General features: G+C 37.5%; 1 protein-coding gene across 6 annotated transcripts in view; it reads left to right on the top strand.

The window, feature by feature from the left end:
- Positions 1-27,283, top strand: part of SHROOM2 (shroom family member 2) — a 244,564-nt gene that overhangs the window by 193,455 nt on the left and 23,826 nt on the right. For 3 of the 6 annotated variants that reach the window (XM_043992671.1, XM_043992670.1, XM_043992675.1), the window contains one exon: positions 26,416-26,493. The exons of 1 other annotated variant lie outside the window; for it this stretch is intronic. In XM_043992671.1, the coding sequence (XP_043848606.1) occupies positions 26,416-26,493 (78 nt within the window). Of the gene's footprint in view, positions 1-21,207; positions 21,269-26,415; positions 26,494-27,283 lie in introns of those variants that run through there. 2 more of the 6 variants (XM_043992673.1, XM_043992674.1) reach the window with 2 other exon arrangements.

Raw genomic sequence — 27,283 nt, 5'->3', positions numbered from 1 at the left:
TGATAAAAGAAACATTTCAAGTCATATTTTAGACATATTTCTAAGTGAATGAAATTTCTTTGCCCGCTGTGTTAAATGACATTTTCTTTTTTATATGTACAATGGATACCATTTCTTAAATAGTCAAGATTTGCTGCAGATGTAAATTGGAGTGCTTAGGTATGTATGTAACTGGCTTGTTTCTATGAGTAGGAGTCCATGCTTGCTGCTTATTCTAGCTGAAAGATGAAAGAGAAAAAACAAATGAAAAGAATGGGTTGCAAAATTGTATTCTGTTAGCAATTTAATTGAATGTTAGGTTGATTGTTATGCTTAAGATTTATTAAATAATTAGATACAAGTATTCTACCTAAGTATTTCATTCGAAACAAAATAAGGATTTAGGATGGATTTGTTTTTGTGGTGACTATAATTCTTTCCCTTTCAAAATAGGTCAGGTTGGGGTAAATTTTTGTAGTTTCCTAGATTGTTGTGAAATGAGTTCTGTAGATATCTCGATAGGGAAAGAAAAAAATTATATGAGCTTACTGTTGTGATACACTTTGAAAGAATAGCTATATTTCCTTATAAAATGAAAGCATTTGATCAGAGGCACTCTTCATTTGTAGAAATGTGAAAATAGGGCACAGAAAAAGCTGGTCTAATGAAAGATGCTAACAATAACCATATATCACACACCGGCATTAACAGCTGTAGGTTACATAAGGTTTATGTAGCCCAGTTGGAGTGACACTCTATCATATTAAATGCATGCCAGCTGTAGGATCCTTGTTGATTGACTGCTCAGACAACATCTGCCTTTTGGATTTTAGTAGTTTTAATATCTAATAGATATTTCATATGGCTTTTGGAAAGCACCTATTTTCTAATTTTTCTCTAACCCTCCTCCTCATCATACAAAGGAATATTAATAAAGCAGGGGCAGTGGGGAGACACAAAAAAGAGGACAGTAGAAGAGCTGTTTTCATGTTATAAATTTTTTTTCTTTGACTCAACACTTCTTCCTCCACTGCCCCCCGCCCCCCACCCCATGATTACCATGCTGCCTTTAGCATGGCTGAATAGCTATGACACTTCTGCAGTTTGCAGGCCTTGAATTATTACCAGAGTAGTTTAATTATTTAATTTCAGAAGTTATTTTCTAGAAACAAGTCAGAGGAATAGATTAGAGTTGTATCTTGCACAAGTTATCTTGATGAAAATTCTGACATTTTAAAATCAACAAATACTTAAAAAAATATGTTTGTAGAGAGAAGCAAAGAACTTGAAATACATTTAAAATTAGTCATCCTGAATCATTGTGACATGTTTGTCATGCCTCCCATTTATTGAGTTAACAGTTTATTTTTAAAATTTCATTGGGGGCGGCTAGGTGGCTCAGTGGATAAAGCACTGGCCCTGGATTCAGGAGTACCTGAGTTCAAATCTGGCCTCAGACACTTGACACTTACTAGCTGTGTGACCCTGGGCAAGTCACTTAACCCCCATTGCCCCACAAAAAAAATAAAATAAAATTTCATTAATGACCAGTGTTCTGTCCAAATTTTTTATTTTGGGCACTGTGATAGTCCCTTGGAGAGATTCAGGATTTAAATCTAATTCTGGGTATAAGTTAGAAAATTTACCATCAAGTCCAGTTTTCCAGGTGTTACAGATTATGTAAAACTTGACAATGTTTAATAGATAATGGCTAGAAAATAGTCTCATGCTTTTTGGGTGCTAAGTAGGTTGTGGCAGTTGGTGATTTGATAAATCTAATGTGAATATAGGTTTCCATTGTAAGTTTTATTGCAGAATTTCTGAGATCCATTTGAGAAGACAGATTCCTCCCCCCACTGCATCACACAGCTGCCTTATGCCAAATCATTTGCTTCCAATGTGTGGAAGATGGAAGCATCTTACCTTGTGATTAGAGAGCTGCTCTTAAAAGTCACAAGGACCTGATTTTGTCACACCTTTTACCTGCTGCTCTCTGGCTCTAGGCAAATAACTGTCAAATAACTTAACCAAGATTAAGTTGCTATGGGGGCAGCTAGGTTGGCGCAGTGGATAAAGCACAGGCCCTGGATTCAGGAGGACCTAAGTTCAAATCCGACTTCAGATACTTGACACTTGCTAGCTGTGTAACCCTGGGCAAGTCACTTATTTAACCCTCATTGCTCCCCCAAAAAGAAAAAAAGATTAAGTTGCTAAGCAGGTATCAGACTACATTAGACAAGAGAGTTTCCTCACTGAGGAATTCTCTTTATTGGTCTCAGGTTCAATCTAAACAAAAAATTACAGAAAAAGATTTGTGCCCCTTCTGACTCTATCTTACTAAATGGATTGAATAGGTGTCCTCAATATGGAATTATAGGTATTTGTCCAATATTTCTGCTTTGTCCTATTTTTAAATTATTTTTTTTAATTTTTTTTTTTTTTAGTGAGGCAATTGGGGTTAAATGACTTGCCCAGGGTCACACAGCTAGTAAGTGTTAAGTCTCTGAGGCCGGATTTAAACTCAGGTACTCCTGACTCTAGGGCTGGTGCTCTATCTACTGCGCCACCTAGCTGCCCCTATTTTTTAATTCTTATGATGTATAATTCTCCCATTGAAGCTGATTTTTTTTAGCATAAAATCCCCTTTCCTATGAAAATATTTGATTTCTGAACTAAAATGTGACTACCTTGATTTTATCTTCTTTTTTAAATCAAGCATTTTTATAGTGTGCTTGTTGTTGCTGGATCTTAGGATTGTTATTTTAGATCAGTAAAGTCTTTGGATGGGTCATTTGGCTGAAGTCAGTGTGTTTTACTGGAAAGAGCACTAGAACTGGAATTAGAATCATGAAGATCTGTTGTTGTTCAAGTCCCACCGGTAACATATAGTGCCTCTGTAATTCTGATGAGTTTATTTCACCTCTGCATTAGCCAAAGGAGCTTTATGCACCCATGAAATCACAGTTCCAAACCAAAATACCTACAATACTTAACTTCTTTCTGAAGGTCAAATGAGATGTATTTTGTGATAAATGCTTTGTAAGGTGTAGAACAGCAAAGTAAAGCAACCAATCAGCATTTATTAGGCACATCTCTCTCTCTCTCTCTCTCTCTCTCTCTCTCTCTCTCACACACACACACACACACACACACACACACACACAGAGAGAGAGAGAGAGAGAGAGAGAGAGAGAGAGAGAGAGAAAGTTAACCTTGGGAAAGAAAGCATTAGCAGCTGAGTGGAGCAGAAAGGGCCTCTTGCTGAAGGTGTGCTTGAGTCGAGTCTTAAGGAAACCAGAGGTGTAAATGCCAGTTATTATTATTGCTGCTGTTAAAGTGGTCCCTACTGGTAGTTTCATCTTGGGACTTGATATTTGCAAGGATTTGGGTTGATATGCATCTTTGGTGTAGATAAATTGTGCTGAAGATAGCCAGCAAAATATATACTTTGTTTTATCCCAGTAGAGATAATTTATATATGTATGTGTGTGTATATATATATGTATATATACATATATGTATGTGTGTATTTATATATGTACACACGTATATATACACATAAAGATATCTATTTTAAATATCTAAACATACTTTATTTTTTAACACTTGTTAAATAAAATGTAGTACGTTGCTAGACATTAATAGAAATATAATGAAATATTTTAAATCTATAGATTTTTTCTGTATGTAATGTTTAGATATGTTATATTTTGAAATATCAATAGTTTTACATATTTCTCTATTTACATTTACAGAGAATTATGTTGTACACTTACACATATATGTATACATATACATGCCTGTGTGTTGTATAATGTTGTCTAAAAAAGCCATCTGTTGAGATGATCCTTTGAAAGGTTATGGTTTTGAGTCTGTCTGCAAGGAGAGGGGTTTAAGAAACCTCCTTTGTAAAGTGGGGGAACAGTTTATTAGCTGATCTCTTAGAAATCTTCTAGCCCTTCTGTATAAATTGGGCCCCTGATGTTCCCTCTGACTCTACATTGGATCAAGTCTCCTTTGATCTCTTAGCCTGTTGTTGTATATTAATTTGGAAGCTGCTGCTGCGGCTGCTGCTTTTCCCCCCGTTACTGGATTTTAGGATGCAAGTTGGTGTTGTCTGTAATATTTGTAATTTACCCAGCATAGTACTTGGCACATTGTAGGTACTTCATAAATGTGCCTTAACAGACTTATCTGCACACTCAGAAGGCTCCCAGTTTCAACATTGTTGGTTAATTGTATTAAAATGTAGAATTATGTGCTTTTTATTTCATTATAAGCCACAGCTATGGTTGTCTTCATTCCCTCCCATATAGTCAGTACTGATTTCAGCTAATGAATAGAATAATAAGGCATTATGTAGCATAATAAAAAATGACTGTAAGAAACATGGGCCTGAATGAAGGTTATTGTTTGACCTTGAAGGTAGGGGAGTCATGATAGTTGGTGTGAAATAAGATCTTGGGGTTTTAGTGAGTCGCAAACTCGATGTGAATCAGCATGCAATAGGACAACTAGAAGAGCTCACGCTGCCTTAGGGTCACATTAGGAGGGATGGGTTTTGTTTGTTCTTTGTCCTTCATTCTCAAAGAGAACCTTGATATGAGGAGGTGATGTCATGACTAGGATTTAAATGAGGGAGCACTGTGCAGTTGCCAGTTTCACACTCTCCCCCAGAGCCATCTGGGTCCAGTGGCAAGATATACATCAGGACAACTGGAAATGGCCCTGATGATTGAGGCATTCAGGGTTACGTGACTTGCCCCAGGTCACACAGCTAATAAGCGTCAAATGTCTGAGGCTACATTTGAACTCAGGTCCTCCTTAATCCAGGGCTGGTGCTTTATCCACTGAGCCACCAAGCTGCCCTTTGACAGGCTATATTCTTATCCAAGAGAAGGTAACCAGGGTCTTAAGGTGTTTTAGGAGGTAAGCCATGCACAGAGACTGATTGAAGGAACTCAAAATATTTAGTCTGAAAAAGGAAAAGTTGGTTTTGTTTTGTTTTTTTGGAAGGGGAGAAGGTAGAACAGATTAGTTAGCTTCAAGTCTTTGAAAAGCTTTCCTGTAAGAACTGGACTTATTCTATTTAGACACAGAAGGGAGAACCAAGAGCCATGAATATAAGTTGTAGAGAGAGAGGCAGACATCTTTTCAATTTAAGGAGCAACTTTCTAAGAGCTAGAATTATTCCAAAGTATATGGACAGGTAGTGAATTCCCACTCGAAGCCTCCATGCAAAAATTCAGTGATTCTTGGTTAGGAAGGCTATCACTAGGGTTCTTGATCAGATACAGGTTGAACCAGAAGGCTTCTGAGGTCCTATCTAGCTCTCAGATTCTGTGATTTGGCTCTAGTATAATCAAATGTTTTATCTAGCAAGACACTTCATAAAGAAATTTTACTCTGATCTACTTGATACTATGTTCAGACTTAAAGATACTTGGGAAAATTCCGATACATACATTGCAGCAGACTTGGTATCAAACCAGGATAAACATATTTTTTTCCCAAGTTCTGCTTCTGCTATTGTTTCTGCTACTGATAATAACTTTTAAAAGTGCTCAACAAAATAAGTTATCAAGCCTGCTGAATCTTTCCATATCCTCTAGAAGCTCAGATAGTCACTTTCAAAGCAAAGGCAGCTTAGAAATGGAAGATTCCTCATCTAAAGGCGCCAAAGTCTCATTGTCTGCTATGTTTCTCCCTGAATAGGCTAAACCTTACATTCAGTGGACAGATCTTTTTTTTTTTAATTAAAAATATTTCTTTTAAGTAATGTTTTTATATTAATTTTTTCCTCCAAGTACCCTCCCACTTTGAGAATTAAAACAAAAAATCCCTTAATACATATCTAAACAATCCAGCAAAATAAATATTATCCTTATCCTTATCCTCTCAGGAGGCAAGTGGCATGTTTCATCTTTATTCTTTTGGAATTGTGGTATATTGTTAATTCAGTGGAGTTCTAAAATTTTTCAGAATTGTCTTTCTTATTAACATTGTCATTGCATAAATTGTCTTCCTAGTTTCTACTTGCTGCTCCGCCATCAATTTTTTTCTCTTAAATTGTCCATTCCACTAGTTCTTACTACACAATAATACTCCATTATATTTGTTGTGGTTTTGAAGTTATTTCAGTTCTGCCTGACCCTTCATAATCCCATTTGGGGTTTTCTTGTCAAAGATACTGGAGTGGTTTGACATTTCCTGCTCATTTTACAGAAGAGGAAACTGAGGCAGAGTTAAGTGACTTGCCCAGGGTCACACAGCCAATAAGAGAAACTGCCCATTCATATCCTTTGCCCATTTGTCTACCAGGAAATGGCTCTTAGTCTTATAAATTTGAATCCATTTGTCACGTTAGAAATGTGGCCTTTATCAGATTGTCACCTTTTCCCTTACATCAGAATCTAGAGTTCTCTTCTCCTCTATTTAACTAGCATTTTAAACAGATAGTCCCTTGTACAGTTCTGTCCATACTTTTTTTATTCACTGACATCCAGCCACGGTACAGGGTCTTTATTACTTGTGTGGGTTCAGGTGAATTTTTTCTAGGTCTTCCGTAACCACTAGTTATGTTGCCAGCATGAAATCCATATAAAATAGAAGGCTTTATCTGAAAGAATCCCTCGTGGTTTTCTCTTGTGGTTAAAGAAGCTGCCAGCTAGTAACTTCTTTTTTTTTAAGGGAAACAGGAAACTAAGTATTTACCATAAATGTGAGGACTAAGAGTAGATTCAGGGGCCTTCAGAGAGAGAGAAAAACTTAAACGTCAGTACTTTCCCTCCTGTATATATAATTATTATTTTTTTTTTAGTGATTTTTTTTTTTTTGGTGAGTCAATTGGGGTTAAGTGACTTGCCCAGGGTCACACAGCTAGTAAGTTTCAAGTGTCTGAGGTCACATTTGAACTCAGGTCCTCCTGAATCCAAGACCAGTGCATTATCCACTGCGCCACCTAGCTGTTCCCTATATATATTATTTATGTTCATAGTTGTTCCTGTGTTGTTTCCTCTTCCTTGCCTTAGAATTTAAGCACCTTGAGGGCAGAGACTGGGTTTTGCCTTTCATTGTATCCCCAGTGCACAGGACAGTGTCTAACACATAGTACACATTCAATAAATGCTTTTGATTGATTGATAGGAAGACATTATACATTTTCATTAGATAGCCATAAAAATAATTATGATTTTTAAAAAATGCTTAAAAGGGAAAGAATTTAGATAATTCACTTGTGTTGAACACATGAATTTATCATAATGCTGGATAAATGAATATCTCTTTTTTTCTTTATTGCTCTTTGTTCTTTATTCTTTTTTTTAATAAAAGTATTTTATTATTTTCCAGTTACATGTAGAGATAGTTTTCAACATTTGTTATTATAAGATTTCTAGTTACAAATTTTTTCCCTCCCTCAGCCCTCCCAGCAAGGTTACAGCAAGTAATCTGAAATAGGTTATATATGTACAATCACATTAAACATATTTCTGCATTAGTCATGCTGTGAAAGAAGAATCAGAGCAAAAAGGAAAAACCTCAAAAAAAAATAGAAATAGTATGGTCCAATCTGCATCTAGATTCCATAGTTCTTTTTTTCTCCATTTGGAGAGGATTTTCCACCATGAGTCCTTTGGAACTATCTTGCACCATTGTATTGCTGGGAAGAGTCAAGTCTATCACAGCTGATCAACACACAATGTTGTTGATACTATATACAATGTTCTCCTGGTTCTGCTCATCTCATTCAGTATTAGTTCATGTAGGCCCTTCCAGGTGTCTCTGAAATCTGCCTGCTCATCGTTTCTTACAGCACAATAGTATTCCATTACATTTATATACCACAACTTGTTCAGCCATTCCCCAATTGATGGGCATCCTCTCAATTTCCAAGTCCTTGCCACGACAAAAAGAGCAACTATAAATATTTTTGTACATGTTGGCCCTTTCCCCTTTTTTATAATCTCTTTGGGAAAAAGATCTAATAGTGGTATTGCTGGGTCAAAGGGTAAGCACAGCATTATATTCCTTTGGGCATAGTTACAAATTGCTCTCCAGAATGGGTGGATCAGTAAATGAAATATTTCTATAGTAAATTCGAGGAAGGACCTCTCTACTCCAAGCACAGGCTAGAAACAAAACTAAAAAAAAAAAAAATAGGTAAGTTCATTTAGTTATATGCATTGATATTGGGTTCTTAGAAACTGGGATGTTTTGAGATGTACATGTCTTTACTTGAGGTTGAAACTGGACAGAAAACCATTGTCTACCTAAAAGCAAACATAGGAAATAAGATACTAGATCTGACTTAGTGATGCACTCTTCTTACTTGATAACTCCAAACCACTGACATTTGGAGCTTTGGTTTCCAAATCTCAGTTTCTTTAATTAATTTATTTTTGTGAAACAGATTTTAGTTCTTATGAGGTGAATTGGTGGGTAGATGTGTCTACTTAAGAGACAGTTTTAGAAGATTGATTAAAACAGAAGTATTCTCATGTGAGGCTTGGTTTGCCCATTTGTCATAGTGGTTATTGTCATTTTAATCTATCTGGCTATTCTGATGTGTTCAGGAACATAGGGCCACTTAGCTAAATTCCCTACCATCTCCTACATAGAACATTCTTTGTGTTCTTGATTGCTGTTGGTTATTACCATCCTATCTAGTTCTTTCCCCACTTTTCAATTGACTACCTGTAGTGGTTGGTTGATATTGATGACCTTAAGACCAGAATTATAAGGAGAGATTCTTGGTCACTCTAGATTTTGATAGATCACAATCACAAAATAGATGTTTCAGTGGCACCATGCCACAATCCTAACTTCTTATATACTTTTTTTTTGGTGGGGCAATGAAGGTTAAGTGACTTGCCCAGGGTCACACAGCTAGTAAGTGTCAAGTGTCTGAGGCCGGATTTGAACTCAGGTCCTCCTGAATCCAGGGCTGTTGCTTTATCCACTCTGCTACTTAGCTGCCCCCATATAGATTTAAAAAAAATTTTTTTTTCGATTAACACTTAAATGGGGCAAGTAGATGACGCTGGGCTTGGAATCAGGACGGCTCATCTTCATGGGTTCAAATCTGGCCTCAGAAGTTAGCCATATGAGACCCTTGCCAAGTCACTTAACCCTGTTTTCCTCAGTTTCTTCATTTGTAAAATAAGCTGGAGCAGGAAACGGCAAACCACTTCAGTATCTCTGCCAAGAAACCTCAAATGGGGTCCCAAAGAGTTGGACACAGTTCAAATGACTGAACAACAAAAATTAACACAAGGTTGTTATTAATGACCCTTCAATTTGCTATGAGTTCTTTGTAGAAAATGTATAGAAAGGTAAAACTTTAAAGCAGGGATGTTAAACTTGGGCCAGTGGGCTGCAAAACCCTAGAGTACTGCCAGATCCAGATTAAAATATAATCAGAAAATGTTTAACAAAATAAAAATACAATATGACATCGATGATATTCATTTTCTAAGTCAGTAGGCAGTCTCCTTCTATTTGAGTCTGACACCACTGTTTTAAAGTTTTAAAGAGCTCTGTCTCCAGAGTCAAAGGACCTAGATTCAAATTCGACTTTCAGTGCTTACTACTCATCCTGTGACCCTGAGTAAATCCCTCAACTTTTCTGGCTGAGCTCTGTCTCCTCATCTCTAAAATAAAGAGGTTGGACAAGGTGTTCCCTTCCAGCCTTATGTCTGTTATCCTGGTCTTGAACATCAGCTTCTGCCCACTAGGACTCTCTGCCCATGATAGCTTTTTGACATGTTATTCTGAATGTGCTCAATTGTCTACAGTGTAGCTAGTTTAAAAAAATCCATGGTTCTCCCTCTCTTTGGGGGGAGGAAAATTAGCATGACTTCTAATTGCTTTAGAATTATTATATAATTTTTTTTCTTTTTTCTGTTTCTCTCTATATTTTTCTTCCCCCTCACTTCATTGGTGGGTGCCCTCTTGAATAAAAATGCCGAATTATCATTTATGATACTTTTTGGTGGTAGTACTTGTAAGGTCACAAAGCCATTGTTTGGTCGAGGTCATACCTGTCTTTCTCCTTCCTACCCAGCGCTTTGTTTTGGAAGCTAAGTGGCTTAGTGGATAGGATGTTGGACCTAGAAGCAGGCCTCAGTATGGTTGCCTCAATTTTTCTCATCTGTAAAATGGGGATTATGATAATAACAACACCTAACTCCCAGGATTGTTATGAGGATCAAATGAGATAATAATCAGAAAGTGTAAATTGTAAATTTACAAATAATTGTAAAGTTTAAGAGGTCAACAGTAAATACCACCTTGTGATGGCAGGGGTCTAAGAAACAGAGGTATTAGCCGAGATTGGGAAAAACGATGTCTGTCTGTGTCACACACACACACACACACACACAGGCACACAGGCACACACACACACACACACAGGCACAGTGCCTGGCATGTGGTGTTATAAAAATGGTAGATATTATTAGTAGTATCATCAGCATTATTAATGATTATTATTCCCATGGAGGAATTAGAGGTGAGGTAACTGTAACGATTGGAGTGACGCTACCTGCTGGAGACTTACTGTAGAAGAGTTCCGCCCATGAAGCAAAGGTCTTTGAGGGCAAGACCAGGAGTCTTTTCTTTGGTGTCAGGAAGTGACGCGGCCTAGTGGGAGGAGGAAGGAAGAGACTGGCACTCAGTCTCGCTTTCTTTCCTGAGGACTCTGGTGGAGAGTGGAGCTAGAAATGCGCTCTCCGTTTAATAGATAGGAATCTAGGCCTTTCTCTCTCTCTTTATCAAATTCTTATTCTCCTTAATAAATGCTTAAAAGTCTAACTCTTGCTAAAGCTTATAATTTATTGGCGACCACTCATTAGATATTTTAGACAGTTTAGCTGGAATTTTAGCCCTTAACAGAAGATTTGTAAAGTTATTATTATACACCATTATTATCTTGTTATTGAGTCACTGCAGTCATGTCTGACTCTTTGTGACTTTATTTGAGGGTTTTCTTTGCAAATACTAGAGTGGTTTGCCATTTTCTTCTCCAACTCATTTGACAGATGAGGAAACTTTAGGCAGAGTTAAGTGACTTGCCTAGGGTCACACACCAAGTAATTGTCTAAGGCCAGATTTGAACTTATGAAGATTAGTCTTGACTCCAGACCTAGCACTCTATCCACTGGGCCACTTAGCTGCCTCTATTATTATTAGGTACTATGCCATCTCGTCTTTCACTTATCTACTATATTAGATGAATCAAATTTTAAAGTGTTTAGTGTTTTTTTTTCTTATTTAATGCTCTACTAATTAAAATTCACAGGCTAATTTTTAAAAATCGTAATTTATAGGGAAAGGTAGGCAAGGCAACAAGCATTTATTAAGTTTACTGTGTCCTATGCTCTATGCTAAGCAATGGAGATACAGATAAAAGAAAAAAGAAAGATGATCCCATTCTTCAAGGAGTCTATGTTCTAATGGGACAACACAACACATAGAGTGGAGAGGAAGGAATGTATGGTGTCAAAGTCCAGAAGATTAGAAGAATAGCCAGGGAGAGAATGAAAGATAGACAGCCCGGTGGTTGTTGTTCAGTTGCTTCCAACTGTGTATGCCTCTTTGTGACCCCATTTGGAGTTTTTTTTTGCAGAGATACTAGAGCGGTTTGCCATTTCCTTCTTCAGCTCATTTGACAGATGAGGAAACTGAGGCAGAGTTAAGTGACTTGCCCAGGGTCACATACCAAGTAAGTGTCTAATGCCAGATTTGAACTCAGGAAGATAAGTCTTCCTGGCTCTAGACCTGGAGCTCTATCCATTGTGCCGCTTAACTCCTCCAAGCTGATAGCTTGGGCCACTCCCCAAAATGGAGACCCTAGGAGGAACTGACCAGTGTGAGAATGGGACTGGCGTAGCACAGGGATGTTCCTGGATGAGAAAGCCACAGGGGAGGAGGGTGGGAGTAATCTACTTATATGCAATGTAAGTTAAAAGAAGCAGTGAGGTTGATCCGTTGGATATAGAGCTAGGCTCAGAGTCAGGAAGATCTGAGTTCAAATTTGGCCTCAGACACTTATTAGCTGTGTGACCCTGGACAAGTCATTTAAGCTGTTTGCTTTAATCTACTGGAGAAGGAAATGACAAACCAGTTCATTGCCTTTGCCAAGAAAACATCATGGACAACATTGGTGTGCTATGGGTCCACAAGATTATGAAAAGCCAGGAACGACTGAACAACTGAATGATGACAACACTAGTGATAAAAATTAAAGCTGTTATGAATTGTGAAAGGGGAAAAATAAATCAGAATAGTAATTCATATTAATTAGGAAACTCTGTAAATCATCCATTGATATCTCTTCTTTACTTAGATTAATAAATTTAATCTCTAATATATTATTTTAATCACATTTTATCATGTATTTACCTATATCATATATAAAGCAAACACTTAATTTTTTTTTACTTGAGCCTATTGTTTTTTAGAATCTTTTCCATAATCCTAAATTGATTTGGGGGAGGAGGAGTGGGAGGGAAGAGAAGGATGGACTTTAAGTATTAGTCCAGAGACAGCTAGGTGGTACACTGGATAGAGCACCGACCCTGGAGTCAGGAGGATCTGAGTTCAAATCTGTCCTCAGACACTTGACACTTACTAGCTGTGTGACCCTGGGCAAGTCACTTAACCCCAATTGCCTCACCCCCCCAAAAAATAAGTATTAGTCTAAGAATGGCAAATATGGTTATAAAACTGGCATGTATATGCTTCAGTGGTTCCTTATTTCTAAAGGTATTTCTTTATACTTGCAAATGACTCACCTGCAGCTACTAACTTTCCATATATATATATATATATATGAAAGTTAGGTGTTTTGATTTGTCTGTGTACAGCCATATCTGTGATACTGACATAGTATTTTCTATACGCATCCAATTGACTGGTGGACTAAGGGCCAAAATAAATGCTGTTTCTGGCATTGTTTGATCAGTACTACTAATATTTAGACTTTGCTGTCCTGAGCTGTAATTTAAAAGGTCAATAGGAAATACAACCTGAATATGGCAGGGGTCTGAGGAACAGAAAGTTAGGTGAGGCTGAGATGGGTCTTTCACTGAAGAACATTGTCACACAAAACATCTTTATTATCTCAAAATAATGCTTCTAAAAATCACATAGCCAAAAATTTTGTTTTCCTGTAAACAAATGCATACCTCCATAATGTCTTTGGCTCATCTGTGAATGGATTTTGGAGGGGCCTATGGTTTTACCTCTCTTCCTTCTTGTTTTTTTTTCCAAATGATTTATCATTCTCAAGTACTGTTCAGTATTGGAGTTCAGGCAAATGAAAAGAGCCAAAAGGAAACTCTGAACTTTTCATCCATTTTTCCCCCTACATAATACATTGAAAAAGCTAAAGCAGTCTGACTTTCTAAAAGTAACCAATTGTTAAAGCCAGCACAATGTTGGTATAGCTTTTCCAGACATTATAAATGTTGAGTGGCTTATTAGAGGTTGTTGTGAGTTTAAAACCTTAATGGGAATAATGAAATAATTGGAAACTGAACCTAGGAGGAAATTGTAGGTTACTTTCCTTTTCTTTAAGGGTTTCTGTCAAGTACAAAGAATAAAAATACAAGCCTTCAGGTTTGGTATCTTGGTGGATATTTGCTGGGTGCAAAGTAGTTGCTCAAGGGAGATGGATTGTAATACCTCTTAATGAGTCTGCATGAAGACAGAAAGAGGTGTCTGTGTATTCTTGTTTTGGCCACTGATTCACTGCGCCACCTAGCTGCCCCCCAGGTTCATCATTTTTTATAGCATAGTAGTATTCCATTGCAATCTTACAGTCATAAGGAATTTGGAAAGAGGGGAGAACAGATTGCAACCTGTCCATGCCTTCTCATTCAGTGCTACATTGAGGTATAGCCTACATCTGAGAAGCCCCTCATTTGTCATGTACAGTATGTCCCAACCTTCTCCCCACCCCCCCACCCCCCTTTTTTTTTTGGCCGGGCAATGAAGGTTAAGTCACTTGCCCAGGGTAGTAAGTATCAAGTGTCTGAGGCCTGATTTAAACTCAGGTCCTCTTGAATCCAGTGCTGGTGCTCTATCTACTGCGCCACCTAGCTGCACTCCCCCCAACTCCTTTCTCAAAAATAAGTATTCATACCTTCTCATCCTGTGTGTTGTGATTGGATTCACTTTTCATAGTAAATCTATCAAACACAAAGGAAGTCTTCCCAGGGGCAGCTAGGTGGCGCAGTGGATAGAGCACCGGCCCTGGAGTCAGGAGTACCTGAGTTCAAATCCGGCCTCAGAGACTTAACTAGCTGTGTGACCCTGGGCAAGTCACTTAACCCCAATTGCCTCACCCCCCCCCCAAAATTTTAAATTAAAAGTAGGCTAATATTTTTTTCACATCATAATTGTCTTTCTGAATGAATACTTGTCATACATGCTTCAGGTACACACATTTTTTAAAATGTTTAATCCTAATTTAATAGAATATCTTACATTTATATGGCACCTACTGTGTGCCAGACATTGTGCTAAATTCTTTACAGTTATTATCTCATTTGAGAGGTGGGGGATTGTGATCTGCCTGTGATTTCATCAGAGTGTGGAATTCTCAGAATGGAAACTCACTTACAATTTATGGGCCCAGAGTGTCGCCTGGAGTACTGATGTGGTTAAGTAACAGCTGGCACAGCTAATGTGTCAGAGGAAGCATTTTTGAACCCAGGTTTTCCTGACTGCAAGGATAACCCTCTGGCCATTAAACCAAAAATGTCACATACTAGGCCCAAAACATTTCTTAGTGTGGCCCCAATCAGATTAAAATGTAATCAGGAGGGTGGGGCACCTAGGTGGCACAGTGGATAAAGCACTGGTCCTGGATTCAGGGGGACCTGAGTTCAAATCCAGCCTCTGGCACTTACTAGCTGTGTGACCCTGAGTAAGTCACTTAACCATCATTGCCCCACCCCCCAAATTAAAAAAAAATTGTAATCAGGAAATACAAATAAAAATACAATAACATGTAAACAATGTTAATACCTGCTTTTCTAAGTCATTTTATGCCAGCAGGAGTCCTGATTTAGTGGCCCCTTGTTTCTATTTTTAGTTTGACACCCCTGCATTGAACAATGCCTTTGCTGTATGTGTTCCTAAAACGTCTGGTAAACTAATTATAATTGATATTTCCATAGTTTTTCCATTTAAAAAAGTAATAGAGAGTGACATAGTGGATAATTTGTAATTTTTTATGTGGTCTCTACAACTTTTAACCAAGTTTACAATTTTTTGATAATTTTTACAATTGTGGGTTTTGAAGTAATAACAATATTTGCTTATTGTGGAATGGCAGATAGTGCATCTGGTAAATTAAAATCCTAGGATATAATCTGATTGTGGTATGCTTTTATTTTATATGGTTGTATAAAAGAATCCCTTCAAATACCTTCTGCCATTTATATTAAATACTGTGTTTCTAACTTGGTGCCAAGCCATGAATCATGATCAAATGAACTCTGACCTTGTTCCTGATAGAAATGATAGGCAGGCATAGATGGGTGATGATCTGCCTCATTGGAATGAAGTTCTGAATAGATGAGATAACAGTTTCTTTTGAGAACTAGGAAGTTAAAATAGAAAGCTGACAGGATTCTCAGTAAAAACAGACCATATAGCATCCCATCCAAAATAATCTACTGCTAAACAATAATCATATTTTAGTTAATTTATACAAGTATGGGGGCCGCTAGGTGGCACAGTGGATAGAGCACTGGCCTTGGATTCAGGAGGACCTGAGTTCAAATTCGACCTCAGACACTTACCACTTACTAGCTATATGACCCTGAGCAAGTCATTTAACCCTATTTGCCTCACCAAAAATAAAATACGACTATGATCTAGGCATGTGTGTCTTCTCATTCCCCTCCCCCAGTAGTTAGGTGAGAGATCTACTGGTTTCTACTAGTATGTTATACTAATGCAAGTTAAATGAACAACCTTGGCCCTAGAGAGGGGTGATGAGCATGGAGGTAGGACCCTATCATGGTGTAGTATCACATACACTTTCAGACCTTATAACTGTGTCATTTGATTTTGCTTGGCCCAAATGGATAGATTAATAATTCTATTTGTACATTTCAGTCTTCAGTTTTGTGTTCTGCTGGTGCCTGTCCTCCAAGAATATTGTAATATTATTTATAGCTTTCAGGGTGTTATAAAATTTAATGTCAAAGAAGGCCAGGGGGCAGCTAGGTGGTGCAGTGGATAAAGCAACAGACTTGGATTCAGGAGGACCTGAGTTCAAATGTGACCTCAGACATTTGACAACTTATTAGCTGTATGACCCTGGGCAAGTCACTTAACCTTCATTGCCCCGCCCCTTCCCCCCCCCCCAAAAAAAAAGAAGAAGTAGTCCAGGTAATGGAATGATTCCTGCATCCCCCTTCCCTCCAAAAGGCAAATAATTGTCTTGTGTATAAAGTTGTCATTTTTAGGCTTGTTTCTTAAAAAGAAAAAAAAAACTGCCAAATTTCTGTTTGGCTTGCCATACTAATAATTTTTGAAGTAACTAGTAATCTGAGAGAGAGCATAGTATAATTAGGAGAGTGTTAGACTTGGGAGTCTAGAAGGTCTGAATTCAAATTTTGCCTAAGGTAATTAATTACTAGCAATGTGACCCCAGGCAAGTAATTTAAAACCCTTCTAGGTATCTTTTTTTTTTCCACTTGAAAAATGACCTCTCCGGTACCTTCCTTATCTAAATCTATGGAAGAACATATTATCATTAAAAGTGTGGGTAAGGGGCAGCTAGGTGGTGCAGTCGATAGAGCACTGGCCCTGGAGTCAGGAGTACCTGGGTTCAAATCCGGCTTCAGACACTTAACACTTACTAGCTGTGTGACCCTGGGCAAGTCACTTGACCCCAATTACCTCACTAAAATTAAAAAAAAAAAAAGTGCGGGTAATATATGATTTTAAGTTAAGTCCAGTATAGCATTGTTAAAACAACACAAAATGTTTTACTTCAAATGTATAATTTTTATCATAACCATTTCCCCCCCAGTCACAAATATCTTTGTTTTTAAAGTTGAAATCAGTGGGGGGAAATAGTATTATCTTAACATAAAACTATTCAACAGCAAATTTTTCTGAAAATCATTTATGTCTACTTCAATAAAAGCTCTTGAAAAATTTAAATGTACTCTGAGATTTCCCTGATCCCTAGCAAATGGACATAATCTCTTACATCTCTTGAGAAATTTACCAGCTGTCATTCTGGGCCTCAGTTTTCTTATCTGTAAAATGTAGGGGTTGGACTCAGCAACCTCTAAATTCCATTTCATCTCTAAATCTATAATCCCGTGATCTCCCTCCTCTGAATTTCATAGTACTTTGCCTTTTCATGTCTTGTGACACGTATCAAATTTTGTTTTTTATTGTAATTTTTTGTGTATTTACCAAATGTGGCCTACTATGTTATAAGCACTTTAAGGGATTAGGTGTTTGGGTTTGGTTTTTTTTTTTTTCGTTTTTGTTTATTTTGTTTTGCTCATTTTTCTTTCTGTGTGCCTTGCATTTGCATTTCAATAGGTACTTGATAATAATTGAATGTTGAAAAGCTAATTACATTATTTGGTTGTGGGTTTTTTTTTTTGAGGAGGGGTTATTTCATTAATATGGTAAACAATTTTTGAAATGTCTGCTGCTTATGTTTTCATTTATAATAATTTTATAATACTTATGGGGAAATAGGATTTGTAAAAAGCTTTCTAATTTCTTTTTTTTTTTTTTTTAGTGAGGCAATTGGGGTTAAGTGACTTGCCCAGGGTCACACAGCTAGTGTTAAGTGTCTGAGGCTGGATTTGAACTCAGGTACTCCTGACTCCAAGGCCAGTGCTCTATCCACTGCGCCATCTAGCTGCCCCCAAGCTTTCTAATATCTAAGTAATTTGGCATATCTAAATTGAATATATGCGTGTATGTGTATATATGTGCATACATGCATATTGAATATAGTGAGTCATGGGAATTGTGTTGGCAGTTAAAATATCTTTGCAGAAAATGTCTACATTTTCATATAGCTCTTTTATGGTGTGCAGTATGAAGTGCTAGAGGAAACCTGGTGGTGGATGCCGTGAATAGTATTGGACTTAGATGGAGTCATGAAGTTGTTAAGTTGTTTTTCAGTTGTGTCAGACTCTTGGTCACCCCATTTGGGGTTTTCTTGACAAAAACACTGGAGTGGTTTGCCTTTTCCTTATCTGGCTCATTTTTCAGATGAGGAAACTGAGGCAACAAGGTTAATTGACTTGCCCAGAGTCACAAGCTGGTAAGTGTGTGAGGTCAGATTTGAACTGTCTCAGACACATTTTGGGTCAATCATTTAACTTTCTGTCTCAGTTTCCTTATCAGTAAAATGCAGATGAGAAGAGCAAATGAAATTGTCATGGGGTGCAGAGCACCCCAGAAGTTCTCTGGGGCACATCAAGGAGTCTTCTCCTTGAGAAACTAAACCAGAGGACAGATACACCTAGAGAGATAAGCGGAACCAAATTGGACTGAGGTACCTTTGGGATCTCCACCCTTCATTCTGGTCTCCCTTACCCCTGGGGAGATAAATTTGGGTGTGGCTGCTGCCTTTGTGTCCTGAAGAGAGATCCATAGCCACCCCTCACCCAATTCCCCCAGTTGCTACCAGTGGGGGATGGTCCTCTCTCACTAAAGGAACTTTCCACAGGCAGGTCTACCCTCATCAGCCCCCTGTAAAAGTACCTGCTGGTCTCCTGCTCCAGGAGATTGGTACCTCAGAGCCCCATGAGAAGTCCAAGGATTTCTTTCATGGTTTCCCTTCCCTCCCCCCTCCCTTTCCTTGCCCCTAAATAAACTACCATCTTATTCTAATTGCTTTTGTGTGCAAAAGGGTGTAATTCTTTAAAGAGGAAATTCTAAGAACCCCAACCCCTAACCCAAACCCGTACCCCATTTCCCCCCATGTCAGAAATAATATTTGTAAAACACTTATCACAGTGCCTGGCATGTAGTAAGCCCTATTTAAAATGCTCACTTTTATATATCATTACTATTATTAAAGTACTTTTCTAATCTTAAAGCTATATAGATGCTAGCTACTATTATTACCTATTATTATTATTTTATGCCAGAGGACGTGGGTTTAAACCCTATGCTGCATGTTATCTTTGTACCCTTGGACAAATCACTTTCTATTTCTGGGCCTCAGTTTCATCATCTATAAAATGACAGGGTTGGAAGAGATGTTCCTTTCAGTGCTAAATCTACCATCCTCTGATCTTGTGTTTAGATGACCTTTAAGTTCCCTTTCAGCTGTAAATCTGTGATGTGGTATGTATTTGTGGGCTGTTTTCTGGATGATGGAACCAAATATTCCCACTCCGTGTCAATTTCTTTAGGCAGGAAAAACTGAGATAGGTGGTTTTATAAGTGTACAGTCTGCTTTAAATATATTGGTATTAATCATTATTGAGCAAAAAAAAATAACAGCTCATGTTTATATGGTATTTTAGTTTGCAAATTTCTTTCCTTACCACAACCTTGTGAAATAAAATTATGAGAAATAGCTCCATTTTACAGAGAAGGAAATCTTCAGCTACCACCTTCCCCAGGTCATTCAAGGTTGTGGAATTAAACTAGAAATGTTTTCTCATGATGTTTCTCTATTGCATTCACTTTCTAATTCAGCCGTTCTTAAACTTTGTGGTCTCAGGACCCTTTTACACTCTTAAAAATCATTGAAGAGCACCCTCCCCCCAAAATAACTTTTATATGGGCTATCTCTATTAATATTTGTTAATTAGAAATTAAAATATCTTAGTATCATTATAAAAATAATTTTGACTCTTGGACCCTCTGAAAGGGTCTTGAATTTCCAAGGGGTCTTTGTACCACACTTTGAGAATAATAATTCCTATTCCTGATTCAAGTTTCTCCCCAACCCTGTTCATCTGTCACCCAGCTGCTAACTGATTTCCTTGAAATGCAAGTTGGACCATGCCATTGCCCCTCAATAGACTCCAGTAGTTCCCTTCTGTACTGAGAATCAGATATAAATTCATCTCAAGTCAGTTACAACCTGGCCCAGACCCACAGATTAAAACTTACCCACAGCGTGGGAGTGGAGGTGGAGGTGGGGGGGGGTGGGGGGAGGCAGCTAGGTAGCACAGTGGATAAAGCACCAGCCCTGGATTCAGGAGGACCTGAGTTCAAATGTGGCCCCAGACACTTGACACTTACTAACCCTTATTGCCCTGTGCAACAAACAAACAAACAAACAAACAAACTTACCCTCACTTTCTCTCCCCCCCCCCCCATATCTCATCCCAGTTCTCCCATAAATCTTCCAAAAGTAGGCTGCTTGAGTGTGCTTGGAGATTTTCTCTAGGTCTTTGTATGATTGATCTATTTTACTATCATATCTAATGATATCTTTATCTATTCGTGCATAATTTGTTACTGATAACAAAATATGAGGGCATGGACTAGATGCTAAAAAAATTTCCTATCAATTAGTTTTCTATGTTATTTAAATAAATTTTGCTTACTTTGATTGGAAATAATTATGCTAGCCTTATTCACAGAGAAGTGTCAAAATATAAAATGTTAAGTAGATTCTAAATAATGTTTAGTTGGTGTTATTCTCATTCAAATGAAGTTTATACAGTGCCTAATTGCATCTCAGGAACACAGATCTCTTTTTCAAAGACTTAGAAAATTATTTGGAAACAATAATTGTTCACAATTGTTTTACAGCACTCCAAATGAGAGGAAATAACCAGTTACCTTATTTTACAGATGAGAAAACTGAGGCACAATGAATTTGTAAGAATATCAATTAGAGGAGAGGATCTATACCCAAATCCCACTAATTTCCTAGCTTGACTTCAGTCCTAGTGATTATGCTAATAAACATAAGGGAATGTCATTTATTAGAAATAACAGATAGTATGTACTTCCTGACAGTATACAATTTTTTAAAATGAGAGTTTATCAAAAACAATTTAAAATGTGAAGAGGAAAAAAGGCAACTGCAATTTTTTGGTCCTTTTTCTTATCCACTATGAAATGTTTCAAATTTTGAGCATGTTTTCAAATCTCTTTCTTTCCCTAAGAGGTCTTTCTTTTTTACTTGGGTTTTGTATTTTCTATTATGGACCTCAAAATGCCAAACATAAAGTCAAAGGATGTTATTATACCATTTCGCAGGTTTTTCCTGGGTCGTTCTGCTGCTTTCTGAAGCTTGCTTTCTCTTTCTCCTTTCTGAACTGTAAGAGCCCGATTCTCTCCATGGTAACATGTAATTAGCATGTTTTGCATGAGAATGAAGCAACCAACCCATGCTGAATGTAAATGACTCTGACTCTGGAATGCAGCTACCTCCTTTTTCTCCTTTGAATAATTTTACTTTATGGTCTAAAATGTTCACAGATGCTTATCTGTATCTATGCCTTGAGGAGTTTGAGGAGTATTCTATTGTCTTTTTTTTTTTTAATACTACTATATACTTTTGTCCTTGAGGACAGACCCCCTCCCCCCCATGAGAAAGAAACCTCATTGAATCACATTGGAAATGCTCATTGTCTACATATTTTCAACTAGAGTCATGTTTAGCTTACAAGTTAAAACACATTTTGCAGAATAGACTCTGCATTTGATTGTAATCTATATCTTTGGCCCTTTATTTTCTGTGACCTTGATTTCTTGAATTCTCACATTCTGCTCTAATGGAAATAAATTTGGTGGTCTTGGGCACTGAACTTGTGAATAGCAAAAAAGAAACCTAGCAACGCGTCAATTACCTGATTCAAAAAAAGTCCACGTTAATTTCCAGTTTGAGAAAATGAAGTACCAAAATAAAATGTAGGGAGTTTTATTACCTATAGAATAAGACATTACCATACTTTATACTGCCGCATAAGACATGTTTTCCCCCAAGAGCAGCCATCAAAATTCATGCATCATTTAATGCAATGTTTCATAATGCAGGCTAGGAATCCAGAACCACACTGCAGTGAAATTTCTCAGCTACTTCTCATTGTATTTCCTTAGCTTTTGAAGAAGAAGAAATCAGTTTAAATATTGTTAAAAGCTTATGTTGGGGCCAGCTAGGTGGCACAGTGGATAGAGCACCGGCCCCGGAGTCAGGAAGACCTGAGTTAAAATCTGACCTCAGACACTTGACACTTACTAGCTGTGTGACCTTGGGCAAATCACTTACACCCCCCCTCCCCCAAGCTTATGTTTATGCTAATCAAGACAGTTGGCCAGATCTTTTCTTTAGGTGGTTTTAGGCCAGGCCAAATAATAATAATAATAACAATAATAATAACAATAGTCATTCATAACAAATGTACTTCATTGATGTATAGTCTAGGGATCATGGATTTAGAGCTAGAAGAGACTTCAGAGGTCATTGAGTCTTTGTTTTACCAATAAGGAAACTGAGGCCTAGAGAGGTTTATGAATTGACCAGGTTCACCCAACTAGCTAACAAGTGTCTGAGGTGGGATTTGAACCTACAGCTTCCTAACTCTAGGTCCTGGACTGTGCCTGTGACACCATGCTGCCTCTCTTTTTAAAAAACAAACAAAAAACCCCAACAACTTTGTTACACCGAGTATAATTGAAAATGGAAACAGGACAAATAGAAGTAACCAGATAAAATATCAACTTTAGTTCAGATCAATTTATTCATCACCTATTGGATTCATATCACTCTACTAAGCTCTGTTAGGATGCTTTGCATTGTGAACAGGTGATGCTATTTTATGATGAGATTTTCCTTTTGAAATGTTAAGGGAGCTCCTTTTTACTCTTGGAGTGCTTGGCCAGAATAGGCTTACTCTTCCCTCCTCATTCCCAGTTTCAGCTTGTCCCTTTGCCATCACTAATCTCTCTTCTTTCTATCCATCTTTATCTCCTAGTTCAACCAACTCCATGTGGTCATTTGCATATTCTCTCCATTCTCAAGTAGTTCAGTACCTATTATTTCACAGTCTTCCTTTCTTCTCTAACCCCTGCCCTGCCTACATTCTTAGGGATTTCAACATAATGTTCATATCCTCTCAAACACATGACTTTCCAGTCAATCAACCTACTAAACTCCCATTATTTCTTCATACACTCCACCTTAGGGACACTTTGGGACCCTTGATCTAACCACTTACTCATAATTGTTCTACCTCTGTGCTCCAGAACTCATTGTTCTCAATGACCACAACCTACTCTCCTTCCAAATTTGCATTCTCTTACTTCTCCTGAAACTACCCTTCATCCTTAATGTGATTTCCAAGCCTTCTACCTCTCCGTCTTCTTCCAGTTCCACTTCCTCTGTTCTGGTTTCTTTTCTCTGCCTTTATAACCATGACCTGTCATTGAATTGGTCTACAACATATTAGCAGCTACTCTTGAATCCTAGACCCCCTTGTCCTGTCGTTAGTCATGCTATGCCATATCACAACCCAAGGTTACACCCACCATCCTTTCATATTACTCTGAGTCTATCTGCCAAGACACACATGGGAACTATGTGAACACAATTATAAAATATTCTTCAGACAAATAAAAATCGATCCAAATTTGAGCCAATATATTAAAAATGACAGTACTACCTAAATTAATTTACTTATTCAGTACCATTTCAATCATATTATCAAAGGATAATTTATTCTGTAAAGCTAGAAAAAAATAATAACAAAATTCATGTGGAGGAAGAAAAGGTCAATAATAGCAAGAGAATTAATGAAAAAAAAGGGGAATGGTAGGCAACTAGCTGTACCAGATCTCAAACTAAATCACAGCATGTTAATTGTAAAAAACTATTTGGTACCAGGAAAGAAATAGAGAAGTTTAATAAGTGGAACAGATTAAGTATCTAATATACAGAAACAAATGAGTACAGTCAACCTAGTATTTGATAAACCCAAAGATCCCAATTATTGGGTCAAGAACTCACTATTTGACAAAAATGGTTTTGAAAATTGGAAAGTAGTCTGGAAGAAACTAGACATAGACTAATAATTTGTACCATATACCAAGGTAACCTTCAAATGGGTACCTAAAGTGTTCTATAATAAGCGAACTTGTGAAACACAGGAAAAAATGTGTCAGATCTACAGATGGGGAAGAGTTCATGACCCATTAAGAGATAGAGAATTTCATAGGAGGTAAAATGTATAATTTTGATAACATAAGATTTAAAAGTTTTTCTACAAACAAAACCAGTACAGCCAAAATTGGGGGAAAAAAAAAAGGCAGGAAACTGGGGTGGGGAAGGCAGTGGGTGGGAAATCTTTGCAGCAAGTTTCTCCAATAAAAGTTTAATTTCTAAGCTATATAGGAACTGAGTGGATAAGAGCCAGTCTCCAGTTGATAAATGATCAAAGCATATAAATAGGCATTTTCCAGAGGAAGAAATCAAAATTATCATTAGCCTTATTAAAAAATGTTCTAAATCTCTAATAATTAGAGATGCACATTTAAAATATTACTCCCACTCATGCACCTAGTTTCTGGTCAGACTGACCTACCAACTGTTTGCCATGCATGATATCCTATCTCCTGCCTAGTCTCTTTTCATAAATGCTCCTCCCATGTCTCCTACCTAAGTAAAATTCCATGATAGCTTCAAAATACAGCTCACATGTGTGCTCCTATCTACTAGAAACTCTTCTTGATTCCTCAGATATTAACGCTCTTTATCTCTTGAAATTACTTTGCATTTCGTACTTATATATGTATTGTATATTTCTGTAGTGTAGAATGCATATTCCTTGAGGGCAAGTACATGACAGTGGCTTGAAATGAATATGTGCCTGCTTCCATGGCTGTTGTGTTTTTGTCTTTGCTTTTCCAGTTGCTTTTATGTATTAGAGACTTAATAAATGTTTATGGAATTTGAGTTTATGAGGACATTCCCCAATTAGGGATGTAGTGCCCAGGAACCCTGTTGATCCACTACCAGTGGGACCATCTTCCATTAACTGTGAAATCACTAGTTGTAAGAAATGGTACATGTGTGTATGTGTATGTGCATGCATGTATGTGTGTATGTATCAAGGGTTCTTAACCTTTTATTTAGTTGTTGACACCTTTTGGCAGTATGGTGAAGCCTACCAATCCCTTCTCAGAATGATTTCTTAAAAGACATAAAGTAAAATGCAAAGAATTTCAAAGGAAACCAATCATTTGGAAGTACAACTAATAGAAATTTCTCTTTAAAAAAAGAAAGTCAAGCACTCCTATGATAAATCCTATAGATGGCATTATGATATGATAAACTGAGAAACAATACTGTTCTTTCTTACTGTGGTTAGCAAACCTTGGTACTGAGTCATTGTTTGCTTTCCATTGTTGTCTTTCTCCCTAAAGGTGACTTCTCTGCTTTGCCAAAAGAATTCAGCTTTTTTATTTTCTGAATTTGCAAGGAAACACTTTACTTAGAAAATACTTTTAACATGGACAGTTGCACATATTTATGGTGATCCATGCATGCCATGGTGACCCTAAAGGACCGCCTAATTTGGGGTTCTAAATCCCTGTAAATTTAATGTTGATTTATAAAGTCTTTAAGCAAATGAATTTTGCATTGCCTGTCCCTAAGCATTTAGAAGGAGTAAATGATCACTTTGAAGAGGCTTAACACACTTATATGTCCGTGTGTATATGTATAGTAAAATCCATTAAAGTTATGATCTTATAAACAAGGAGGGGAATCACTAATTTTTAAGCAAGCATTTTTAAAGAAAAGTAATACTGAATGAGTTTTTCATGTGCTGTAGAAAAATCATAGTTATAATTAATAAAGGAGATTTAAAAAAAATAGTGATAATTTACTGGCAGTGAATTGTGCTAGTGAATTGAAGATCCATCTTCAAGTCCCACCTCTGAAACAATGCTGTCTGTGTGTCCTTGGCATTAACCTCTCAGTGCCCTACTCAACCCTCTGAGACTATTAAGAAGTTTCAGATGAGGTGTCACCCAGCATTGAGCAGGGGCAATTTCCTCACCCTTAAGTTCCGTATACCAGTGAAATCACAGGTTCAGTCTCTTTAGCCTAACCTAATTTACCACTGTTATGAGGAAGACTAAAGAAAGTAAGTTAGTGATATAAAGACATGGGGTACATTATGTTGAAGTGAATAAAATTCTACCAACATGTGTTATAAACCTGACTTGTGACTTGTCCCTCCTTGTGTATTGTCATTTTCACAGTGTTTAAGTGTTCTGCTATATTTTTATAACCAGGACGTCTTTGGATTGTTCATTGTTCCCAGAATCACCTTTTGTTTTGCCAGTGTTGTTTTGATAACTTTCAGCCTCTATTAGTATTTCCTAATGCAAATAAGAGAGCTGACTTCCTCAAGTTGCGTTCATGTTATCTTAAGCCTTTTCTGTTTGCTTTTTCTGTTTCAGCTTCTTTTCTAAGCTCACTGTGTCTCTTCAGCCTCCTCTAAGCAAAGAGCAAACCTGCGTTCTTTCAGGGTCTCAGAGGTACCTTTACTTGCTCTCTTTCCCTGCTTCAGCATGCAATTGACCTTCAATTGTTGGTGTGATATGAGCATACCTTCTGTGCAATAAGATAGGAGACAGGTGTCTACATGTAAATGGAGCCTATGGCCTGAGCTGAACTGTATTCTTGAGTTGCTTGTTGCCATGACCCCTGCAAAACAGAAAATAAGTAAAAAGAGAAGATTTGGGGTTTCAGACACACTCGTGTGACATGAGGGGTGATGGCTTCTTTCCTCTTGTGTAGTTTGTGAATTTGAAAATTGAAGAAATAATGTGGAGGCTTTCCATATTACTAGTCACCATTGAGTAATGGCACATGAGGATTAGATGGAACATCTCTGACTCTGTCCAGATGGCTTTTGTTTCTGAATCAATATAAGAACCTTAAGGCAGTGTGTTTTATTAGGAAATCTAGTAACTGGGAACCAGGAGACCTGAGTTCTATTGCCACCTATAACCCTGACTGCCTTTGTAACCTTGGACCAGTCATTTCACCTAAGTCATTTGTTTCTTCTTTTGGAAAGCGAGTAGGCCATATGATCTCTAAGGCCCCCTTCATTTCTAACATCTATGATTTTAAGACATTCTCACTGAATGGAGACTGGAGGGCAACACTGGTGAAGGCCACCTTTTGCATGAATGTTCATGGCTAATGTCTAATAGCAGTAAAATTGCATTGTCAGTCAATTAGTTCCTCCATCTGTAGCAAAGCTTTAGTTCTCATTCTGATGGTTAATTGGTTGCTGGTCTCCTCAGTACAAGTTCTTAAGTC

The sequence above is a fragment of the Dromiciops gliroides genome, chromosome 3 (assembly GCF_019393635.1).
Source record: "Dromiciops gliroides isolate mDroGli1 chromosome 3, mDroGli1.pri, whole genome shotgun sequence".
NCBI lineage: Eukaryota > Metazoa > Chordata > Mammalia > Microbiotheria > Microbiotheriidae > Dromiciops > Dromiciops gliroides.
Note: the sequence above shows the minus strand (reverse complement) of the source record. Positions and strands in the feature narration are given on the sequence as shown.